Source organism: Oncorhynchus clarkii, chromosome 16 (assembly GCF_045791955.1).
Source record: "Oncorhynchus clarkii lewisi isolate Uvic-CL-2024 chromosome 16, UVic_Ocla_1.0, whole genome shotgun sequence".
In the NCBI taxonomy this organism is placed as follows: domain Eukaryota; kingdom Metazoa; phylum Chordata; class Actinopteri; order Salmoniformes; family Salmonidae; genus Oncorhynchus; species Oncorhynchus clarkii.
Window position 1 is genome coordinate 40,918,032 of NC_092162.1, and position 10,918 is coordinate 40,928,949.

Below are 10,918 nucleotides of genomic sequence, written 5' to 3' on the forward strand. Positions count from 1 at the left end.
CCTCCAAATAACATATGTTTGATTATAATTATCACATGAATATTGCATTATGGTCACATTATTAAATTGCAAAAGTAAAGTAAACAAGTTAATTCTCATTCGTGGAGAATAGAGTAGCCATTCACGTCAACCTGAAGTTTCCAGCCAAGTATTTGCATAATTTACCGCGCATCCATCCTGTCATGTCTGGAAGGATCCAGTTTTTGTCAAAATAACGTCAGATTGGACTTTTCGTAGCAGGTTAGTAGAAGGTTAAGAAAAGGGTTACTTGGGGTTAGTTTAAATCCCCACGCACCAAAAAAATCTACATTTGACGTTAATTTGACAAAAACTGGATCCCTTCTATACCATTCATCCACCTGGTTCCCATCGTTACCGGTAAGAATATAAACAAAAGGAAGAGGGAACATGGCGGCACTGGATGCAGGTAAAATTATTAGCGTCCACCCATTGCGTTTTTATCTATTAGCGTCAATTAAAAATGTCCAATCTTATCTCTGAATTTGTAGCTCCCCTGCGGTGCGTTGCCTTTGGCAGCTGCCAGGAACGGAAGTTGTTTCCGACCCACTGTGCACCTAACCGGCTGGGCAATAAGCTGTCACTTGAGGGAGCCCCACACCGTGGCCCCGGCTGCTATGACAATCATGTGAGTTTTTCCTGAGCAGTTTACTGTCATGTTCTTTCAATGACCTATCCACACTCTTCATAAAGATCTGTTATCCTGTTGATCTCAAATAAACCAATTTGGTTATTTTCCGCATGGTAATAAATAATGCATTGCAGAAGCTACTCAAACAGCCAGTTCAAATAACATTAGGAAATCCTTACATTCTCTTGTGAGGTTTTTCACGTTAGTTATTGTTCCAACAGGTTGGTACCATTCTATATGATGTACAGAAGAGACCTGAGAGTAAGAAAGGATACACTCTTGCTGCAAGGACGTCTGCACGGTTTCTGCCCTGTGCTCAGGTATGATGTTAAAGCCTTATGAGAATATGCATGATTTATGTTGATAGCCAACCTGTTTTTGAAAAATCTTAAGGTTTATCTAACGACGTGAGAAATTAGTCAACCTATTGCCATTACATTGAAAGCAATTTGAAAAATGATCTTCTTATAGGCATATTGTAACATTTACTTCTATTTTTAGGTCTCTGAATATCCTTCTCTCATTTAAATGTTTTCTTCCCACCACCCAGACAATCACTCCTTCCCCTCAGAGGTATCAGCAGGACAGAACCTGGTCTAAAGTATACCCTCCTGGCAGAATCCCCTTCAGCTCCACCACAAAGAGGTTCAGGACCAAGCCTGTTACAGCTGACTTCAAACCAGGGTGAGTGAATGCTAATTGGGAGTGGCACCCTTTCCAAACTGTCCATAATAGGAAAACACTGATTATCTCTTGCAGGGGTATTCAACTCTTACACTATGAGGTTCGGAGCCTGCTGGTTTTCTGTTCCATCTGATTATTAATTGCACCCACCTGGTCAAAATCAGTCCCTGATTAGAGGGGAACAATGGGGGAAAAAAAGCATTGGAACTGTCTTCAAAGTCCAGAGTTGAGTTTGAGGAATATCGTATATATGTATATTGCATGTATCATTCTTCAAATTGATTGACTACTAACATCTGTTTTTATGATGCAGCCCAGGGACATATGCTCATGATACTACTCTGAACCAGAAGGTGTCATGGCCTATGAAATTTGGTTCCCCAGACTGGGGTAGACTGCCCACATTAGAGAGGAAAGCCTTGAGGACAGAGGTGGGTTTGTAAGTTTGACTTTGCATTACTATACAAAGTAATATGGAGATGTATACCGGTATTGTCAGCAATAACATGCGTTTCATTTTTGTCATACATAGCTGCTTTGTGACAAGGAGTTTGTGAAGCAAAGAAGTCGGGTGGCATATCTACAGTTGTTCTACTCCTGACTCTTCTGGAGATCAATCTGATGTAAGCATAAATAAAGTGATTTTATTTCTCAGCTTTAATATAGCCTCACAATTGACCAATATCTCAAGGTATGCGAAGTGGGGAGTGAAGTTGCCTAATTCTTGCCTCATGTACGCTGAACAAAAATCTAAATGTAACCAACAATTTCGAAGATTTTTCAGAGTTACAATTCATATAAGGAACTAGTACATTTCAAATAAATAAATAAATTAGGCCCTAATCTATGGATTTCACAACTGGGAATACAGATATGCATCTGTTCAGATACCTTAAAGGTAGGGGCGTGGATCAGAAAACCAGTCAGTATCTGGTGTGACTACCATTTGTCGCATGCAGCGCATAGTTGATCAGGCTGTTGATTGTGGCCTGTGGAATGTTGCTCCACTCTTCTTCAATGGCAGTATCACACCAGATATTAAAGTTGTTGATGGATAATGGCGAGAACTGGAACACGCTGCCGTACACATCGATCCAGAGCCTCCCAAACATGCTCAATGGGTGACTTTTCCGTTGAGTATGCAGGCCATGGAAGAACTGGGACATGTTTTATTTCAGATCATGAAACAAGGGACCAACACTTTACATGTTGCGTTTATTTTTTTGTTCAGTGTATATTTGGCGATAGGCTAAAATGTGTCATTTGGGTAAATTGATGTTAAAATTACAAATCAAAACATTTTATTTCCTGTTCATTATTCACAAACAACTGAAATCATAATTCGGAAATGGGTAAAAAATAACATTTTAGCAAATGTTACATTTTCTTTCACGACAGAACCATTCCACAAATTTGAAAAATATTAAATTTAGCAAATGTCTGTTTTCTCATGAATGTAACTGGTGAAGGGTGTCATAATGAGCAGTATTTGCCATGTAGGAAGTTGAGAGGTTGGAGTCCCTGACCTCAGATGTCCACGTGGGTCCACTTCTCAGAAGCACAGAGCTGTTGACTGCTTCTTACAATTCACTCTTCGTTGTGGCTGACAGAAGTCCAAATGAGTAGCTAAGTGTAGTAAACTCTCACTTCTTCCTCCTCACTTTGGGTTTCTTGACTGGCCTCAAGTATGGGTTGTCAATCATGTTTTCTTCATTGACCTTCACCGAGGGAACCACGCCCCCAGCAAGAAGCACGGAATTCTCCTTATCAGCTCCAGGATCATCCTAAATTTGATTAAAGGCATAGATGAGGAAAACAAACTTAATTTCAAATGTTTTTTTTGTAGCAATCAACACACCAGGTACATTTTAATATAGATTTGCTCTTAACAATGAATGGCTTTGTAAACACCCTCATTAGGAGGGCCTTGATTATTCTATTGAAGTTCATTCTGTATAGGCCAAACCACATTGCACTGCAGATCATAAAGACTCAAGGTTGAATATTTCCTTTGGCCCATGTCCCTGACTCACATTGAGGTTGTTGACTGGCGTGTTCTCGCTGTCGGTCTGATCGTCCTGTTCAGAGGAGTCAGTCTCCTCCAGAGTCTGCAGCTCCAGTTCTGAGGGCAGCAGGGCACTGAGGTACGGGATGGAGCTGGGCCGCTCTGCGATCACTGGCAACCACAAAGGCATCAGTATTATTACCCATGTAAACACAGGTACCCAACACTCTCTAGTAGGAAATAAGATCAACGGGAACAGAACTTCTGTTCCATATTAGAAGCATTTTTGTGCAGATTATTCAATTCAACAGCATGAATGAGAATCATGCTTGACAACAACAACGAGCACTCGCTCACATGGGAAGGCAGTGACATCATCCTTGAAGAGGCTCTGTGTTTCTCCAGTCTTGGCCATGAAGCGTGTGAGTGCTCGCTCTACATCTCTTCTCTGAGAAGCTGCCTTCTCTCGCACCACCTGGTAATCTGACACAGGCTCCCGAAACGTCTGATAGAAAGACAACCGAGGAAACTCACCAATTTGTTCATCTTAAAAATCTTTTCACTAGACCACTCGGAAAAGTGTCAGTATATAAATACTAAGTCAAGTATGTTTCTGGCTTGGAAAACAGTAAGAAGTGTGGTTGACTCACTGGAGTTTTGATGTAAGTGTGAGGATCGGGGAACTCCGGGAAGTGACTGGGGATGTGGGAGGGATGAGTGCGTTTCTGTCCAGCAATCAAGGCCTTTGGGATCACAGGAGCATTCGTCACTGGAGCTGAAAAATACACACAGATTGCCAGTTAAGCATCTTTCTACTTTCATTCTAAGACCAGTTACTAGCTTTCTCTATAGTGTTCTTGTGTTTTGTCCTCAGTTGTAGTCTAAATCAAATTGTATTGGTCACATACACATATTTAGCAGATGTTATTGCGGGTGTAGCGAAATGCTTGTGTTCCTAGCTCCAACAGTGCAGTAGTATCTAACAATTCACAACAATACACATCTAAAAGAATGGAATTAAGAAATATAAATATTAGGAGAAGCAATGTTGGGAGTGGCATTGACTAAAATACAGTAGAATAGAATACAGTATATACATATGAGATGAGTAAAGCACTATGTAAACATTATTACAGTGACTAGTGTGCCATTATTAATGTGGTCAGTGATTCCATGTCTATAGGGCAGCAGCCTCTTCGGTGCAGGGTAAATACCAGCCTCTTGAGGGTCTACTAACAGTAAAGACTCACGAGCAGTTATAACCATCCTCTGTGATCTCTTGGCATACCCTGGCAGAGTGTCCACATTGAAACCTGTGGTGGTACGTGAAACAAATAAGTTAATGAAGACACATTCAATAGAGATTTCATATTCAAGCTAGGGCTGGGCAATATGACCCAAATATTATATCATGGTATTTAAAACTTTTTTTTTTAACGGTATGACGGTATTTTTAGTTTTTGAATAATACAAGTTCTACATTTGCTTTATGAGTAGTGAGTGATCCTAGGGTGGCAACGCATACATTAAGTGATTTCAATTAGTCTTTCTCCATTGATTGTTTTATACTGTTCAATTCAACCAAAACAAATTTCAGCACTTATCATTTCTGTATTTCCTGCACTCAATTGCAGTGGTGGAAAAAGTAGCCTATTGTCATACATGAGTAAAAGTAAAGATACGTTAATAGAAAATTACTCAAGTAAAAGTGAAAGTCACCCAGTAAAATACTACTTGAGTAAAAGTCTAAAAGTATTTGGTTTTAAATATACTTAAGTATCAAAAGTAAAAGTATAAATCATTTCAAATTCCTTATATTAAGCAAACCAGATGGCACCATTTTCTTGTTTTTATTTATTTACGGATAGCCAGGGGCACACTCCAACACTCAGACATAATTTACAAACAAAGCATGCGTGTTTAGTGAGTCCCACAGATCAGAGCCAGTAGATAACCAGGGATGTTCTCTTGACAAGTGCGTGAATCGGACCATTTTCCTGTCCTGCTAAGCATTCAAAATGTAACAAGTACTTTTAGGTGTCCGGGAAAATGCATGGAGTAAAAAGTACAGTTTCTCTCTTTAGGAATGTAGTAAAGTAAAAGTTGTCAAAAATGTAAAAAAATTAAGCAAAGTACAGATACCAAAAAAAACTACTTGAGTAGTACTTGAAAGTATCTTTACTTAAGTACTTTACACCACTGCTCAATTGAGATAAGGTCCACACTGCCACTGCACGATATGGGCAAATAATCTAGGACTTATTTTTAACCAAATGTTGCAATTGCGATTTGACTGGCCAATCAGAGCAAAACTGTTGGAATCATGGAAATATAATTACTTTTCTAATTCTATAGTTAGAATATAAGTGGGCACTTTGAATATTGTTTTTTGAGATGACAACAAATTAAAATGCCAGGGAGGAGTTATTGTGAGAGGGTAGAAACTAAAGTGTTGTGTTTCCTAGTGGACCCTAAAAGCTTTGGCTACATTGAATGTTTTCTCTTAGCTACTTCATGTAGCTAACATATTCTTGCTTTGCATATTTCTCTTTGATTTAGAAGATACTGTTGCGCAAACATGCTGATTTAGGTCTACACCATCACTGGTATTATCAAGCTGTATTAGCTAGCTACGTACTCAGTACATTTATTAGCGGCTAACAATTAGCGGCTCACAAGATTTAGGGCAACTTGCTAAGAAAAGACAAACTAGCTGTTTGCTGATGTAAGAAACACAAACTAATAATGTCATTATAGAACGCTTGTGGATTTATATTAAGAAGCAAATTGAAAACAGCATTGTTGTCATCAACATTGTTGCATGTGCTGCATTGACCATGCAGACTGAACACAAGTATCTCGTGGTTGAGGAACATCAAATGTGCTCCTTGAGTGACAGGGGCGTGGCAAGGTCTGTGTGGAAAGTGGCACGGAGAGCGATGACTCAAGTAGCGAAGTAAACTATAAAAATGTATTACACATGGCGTATCACATTTAACAAACCAAACATTCAAATACCGGTAAAGTAAAAACCCAAACTGGTCCCTGCATCAATACCGGTATATCATAAAATACAGTATACCGCCCAATCCTAATTCAAGCTGTAATTATTTTGCATCTTTTCTGAGGTTAAACTAACCCATTTCATTGAGTGTGACCACAGCGTCAGAGAGGGTGGGCGTGATTCGAGCTGTGTGTTCACAGTATGCCTTGGCACAACGACCTACTTCAGATATGTCTGAAAAAGTACAGGGAATAGACACAGATGAGAGGTCAGTAATACAGACAATTGTGGTGATTTCATGAAGGGCTAGTCACTTGACATGGCTTGTTGTTTAATTCAAGCCAGCAAAGGGTTATTCGTTTAATCCAAAACATGTATGAATTACATTTTCAAAAACATCAACACACAATGGTTACATACAGCTCTGGATCATCTCAGTCAGTGATTCCACGGTGGCCTTCTCTGCGCTCTCGAATCCACACTCTGTCAGCAGAGAGCTCACTACCACTTGGAGGGTGCGACGCCGGGCAAGCTGGTAATTCTCTGCCGGGCTGGACGTCGCCTTACCACACCCGGAACGCTGTAAAACATACAGATGTCCGTGTGAAAACACTTTCTCTCATGGTTAGCCAACTAGCTACCTACACGCTTATACAGGATTAATGACCCCAGTTTGCAAATGGCATGACGTGATTGTGAACAGCAAGTCAACAACGGGGGTGGGAAGTAGCCTAGTGGTTAGAGCGTTGGGCGAGTAACCGAAAGGTTGCAAACAAACTCACCCCATTCCGTACAAATGTGTGCAACCGCAACATTCAAACGAGGCTACAAAGAAAACTAATGGGACTGTGTGTTGACGTCAAAATCGGGGGTGTGAACTAGGTTTCAATTCAAGAGTTGATCGACATGGTAATGACTCTATAGTATTGGAGAAAAGTTGAAAAAAACGGACCCTCCGTTACATCTTGACGAGTCATGTCGTAACGTACAGGAAGCATAAAGCAACTATTTCTGTCTTACAATCTCTCTCCACCAGGTGTAGCACTTCTATCATCCTTTAAAAACAAGAAATGGACAGTGACTGGGGTAAGGGGGGATACCTCGTCATTTTTTTCATCATCATTGCTTGCGATCATCATTCTCAAAGCCGCTGTTTACTTATAAGATCACTTTAGCACTGCCCTAAAAACCTGATTCAAATTCGACACAAACCTTCAAATAGGTATGTAATGGCACATTATATAAACTCTTTAGTGTTTTATTTACATTTTAGAGGCGATAAGGTGACATGTTGGACAATCGAGTGAAAAAAAGCTATTTTCCCACACAACATCTCTCATTTTCACTATCACGCATTAGTTTCGCTTCCCCAACCGCCATTTTTAAAAAGACCCGATGGGGCTCATTGCCTGCTTGAATTATGCAGAAACGGGCAGCGTTTAGGTCATGTAATTGATTCTGTTGGAAAGGGGAGAAATTGTGCTTTACAATTGTATTGACATTACAGTTGATCTGGAATTATTACGTTTTTGGGGCGCTAAAATAAGGGCAATTGTACCGACCAAGGCGATGTACGAGTTTACGTGAGATCGAATCCCCGAGCTGACAAGGTAAAAATCTCTCGTTCTGCCCCTGAACAAGGCAGTTAACCCACTGTTCCTAGGCCGCCATTGTAAATACGAATTTGTTCTTAATTAACCGACTTTCCTTTAAAAAAAACATTAGTTTAAACTTAGCTAGCTAATGGATGTCATTTGAGGAGGCAAAATTCTGGGAAAATGTCGTGTTTTAATGTGCTAGTTTAATTTGGACAGAGACAGGCGATTTACAACCATTGTAGTTAACCTAACGTTATGTTGACAAGCTAGCCTGATGATAGCTAACATTGTAGCCAAGTTAGCTTACATATGACAAACAATCTTATTTACCCCTACTATAGCACTGAATCCACCCGCCATCACCGCAGGGTCCGCCATCTGCACGGTAGGTTGTTTATTTGCTCCCAAATCGTTATTTCACAAAGTCACACCTTTCTGACAACAAAAGTGTTCGCCTAGCTTGCTAGGCACACGACTGACAGAAAAACAAAACACTGGCATCATTTCCGGTAGAAAAAACTCCTTTAAGGAAAATGTTTTTATTAATGTCTTTATTTTTTTTGTTTTTATGTTAAGTTCACATAATACAATTGAAATGTATGCATCAATGTGTATGTAATAGAATATACTTAGCAAAAACGAATATACACATTTATAAATGCATTTCTATAGCTTCCAAAATATTTTTTTACAATGGAGTACAAAAAGAGCTGTGCAGTGGCTTTAAAACAGTCATCTAGGGTTTATATAAATAATTAGATAGGCTACAGTAGACTACTCACAGCACTGTTTGACATTAACCAGTTCATGACCCAGTGGTAACCTAAAATAGGTTTATTAGGAAGCCAAAAGAAAATACAAATTCTCAATCAGTCACAGAGAAAATACAAATTCTCAATCAGTCACAGAGCTTCTGCTGCCCAGCAGCCAGCCATCACTGTAGCTTGTTGTTGCATTCGTCCATCCATCCATTCAGCCTCTTCTCTTCTCATTAATAATAAGTCAAGGGGTCCCTAAACATGGCCAAATTATCATGACAAAAATCACCAAGTGCAATCTCTTTTGATTGCCTGGTTGACAGCTTATTTCACCACATTTTGTGTTCTGAGTGTTGGTTTCATTAGTGTGTGTAACATGAGAGGTTGTTGCAGTGCATCTTCAACAGGCAGGTGACCTGATAGACGCCCTCCTCTGACGACCTTCCAGTGGCTTCTTAGCATCAATCTCTGTTTGCAACTCATCCACAACATCAGGCTCGACAGTGGTTATCTCTGGCTCCAGCATTTGCCTCTTCTTCTCCTCTGTGATCAGCTTGATCATTTCCTCATCTAATGGCTCCTGTTCACAAAATGGCATGCAGACCGTTTCCACCAGCCCACCGACAACTCCAAAAAATGCCAGGGTAGAACCCAGCAGGTACACCTTCATCATGCCTCGACTGGGCCTCTGGCTCAGCATCTCCTTAGCGAATGGAATGATCTCGTTTATGGTCTCCATTGTCTTAAGTTCAGTCTATTGAGGGAAAAGGAAATGTCATAAATAATAGGCTGTTTAATGACTCTGCAAATGTGGTAATTAAACTAAAACGAATTAGTGTAATTATTAGTACTGACTGCTGTACATTTTATGATAATCATAATGTATTAAATAATATATCACTGATAATATATTCAGACAATGTAGATTACACTCTTCAATTCTGAATAAGATTGAATGAAGACTGCACAGAACAGAGCTGAAAATATTTAAATGTACTTACCTGTATAGGGACCTGTTAAATGCTTTCCTTAGATTTCGTCTTAGTCAAGCATCCCCAAGCAAAGATGCAATGAGAGGTGCTGGGTTTTATACACAAGGAGATCCACATCAACTCCCACAAAGTGTCAAATTATGAATATTCATGACGATGGGTGTTGAGGAAGTGCAGTGTTGGAGTCAACTGCTTTGAGGCAATGTCTTCAATATCTGATGCACTCTATAATGGCATCCAGGGCTGTTTTGGAAACAGCCAAGAGTCGGTACAAAGGCAAGGTCACTGAAAAAAACCCAACTTGCCAAAATATATTGTGCAAGTAATATCACGTGAGTCACATGTGTTTTAGTCATGAAACAGAGGTACAAATTGTGTGGTTTTGTACAGCTTTTGTATAATTTCAGCCAGTTGTTTTGAAAGTCGTGCTCACGAGCCAAAACGGTCCCCGAAAATTGTACATCATCCATTTCGTAGGATATGTTACGTCCTGACATTTTTAGTTGTTATGCATTTCGTTCAATATGTTACAAATTACAATTCGTACAATATGTTACAAATTTGTAAGTGCTTAGGATACAATTCGTATGGTATGTTACAAATTCCAATTCGTTCAATATGTAACATATTGTACGAATTGTAATTTGTAACATATTGAACGAAATGCATAACAACTAAAAATGTCAGGATGTAACATATCCTACGAAATGTAGGTATGTTATAAATTATAATTTGTACAATATGTTACAAATTTGTAAGTGCTTAGATCCCGGAATGTATCTTTAATAAGTGTAGTAGTGCTATATAGGCTACTGTATTACTGCAGTATTATAACATGAAAAGCATTCATCACTCATCAGCCACTATCTAGTCAGCGTGGTAGTCTATGATGGTACGTAATACAACTACAGAAACCCATCAATCTTGCTGCTTCTAAACAGTGCAATGAGTGTTAGTTCTACAATGAAGTCCAACGTTTGCTGATGTGTCATCAAATAAAGAAAGTCTAATTATGTCAAAGGTGAAAATCTGACCCATTTTGTGGGTCTCATCTACCTGCAAAACTTTGAAGTTGAACTAGGCAGATAGTTAATCCTAAGAATGAACATTTTGTGAAACAGTAAGACAAACACCAGCAGTAGCTGTGCTCGACCTGAACCCACTTCCAATACTCTCTCTCCTGAGTCTTTGCAAAGTGTCTACTATTATTTTATATTAGGGAATTGAC

At 39.4% G+C, this 10,918-nt stretch overlaps 3 protein-coding genes across 3 annotated transcripts; 1 reads left to right on the forward strand and 2 right to left on the reverse strand.

Moving 5' to 3' along the window:
- Window positions 1-449: 449 nt before the first annotated feature.
- Window positions 450-1,934, forward strand: LOC139368478 (ciliary microtubule-associated protein 3). The gene is made up of 5 exons (XM_071107405.1): window positions 450-646; window positions 871-969; window positions 1,200-1,333; window positions 1,647-1,764; window positions 1,866-1,934. The coding sequence occupies exons 1-5, from the start codon at window positions 482-484 to the stop codon at window positions 1,932-1,934; spliced, it is 585 nt and encodes a 194-aa protein (XP_070963506.1). The 5' UTR covers window positions 450-481.
- Window positions 1,935-2,617: 683 nt separating this feature from the next.
- Window positions 2,618-8,455, reverse strand: LOC139368476 (transcription initiation factor TFIID subunit 8-like). Its single transcript, XM_071107403.1, has 8 exons — window positions 8,271-8,455; window positions 6,763-6,922; window positions 6,478-6,576; window positions 4,589-4,651; window positions 3,989-4,113; window positions 3,696-3,843; window positions 3,367-3,509; window positions 2,618-3,117 (listed from the first exon to the last, which is right to left on the reverse strand). The coding sequence occupies exons 1-8, from the start codon at window positions 8,316-8,318 to the stop codon at window positions 2,977-2,979; spliced, it is 927 nt and encodes a 308-aa protein (XP_070963504.1). The 5' UTR covers window positions 8,319-8,455; the 3' UTR covers window positions 2,618-2,976.
- A 19-nt stretch (window positions 8,456-8,474) lies between these two features.
- On the reverse strand, window positions 8,475-9,437 carry LOC139368477 (G0/G1 switch protein 2-like). Its single transcript, XM_071107404.1, has one exon. The coding sequence runs from the start codon at window positions 9,435-9,437 to the stop codon at window positions 9,099-9,101; it is 339 nt and encodes a 112-aa protein (XP_070963505.1). The 3' UTR covers window positions 8,475-9,098.
- Window positions 9,438-10,918: the final 1,481 nt, after the last annotated feature.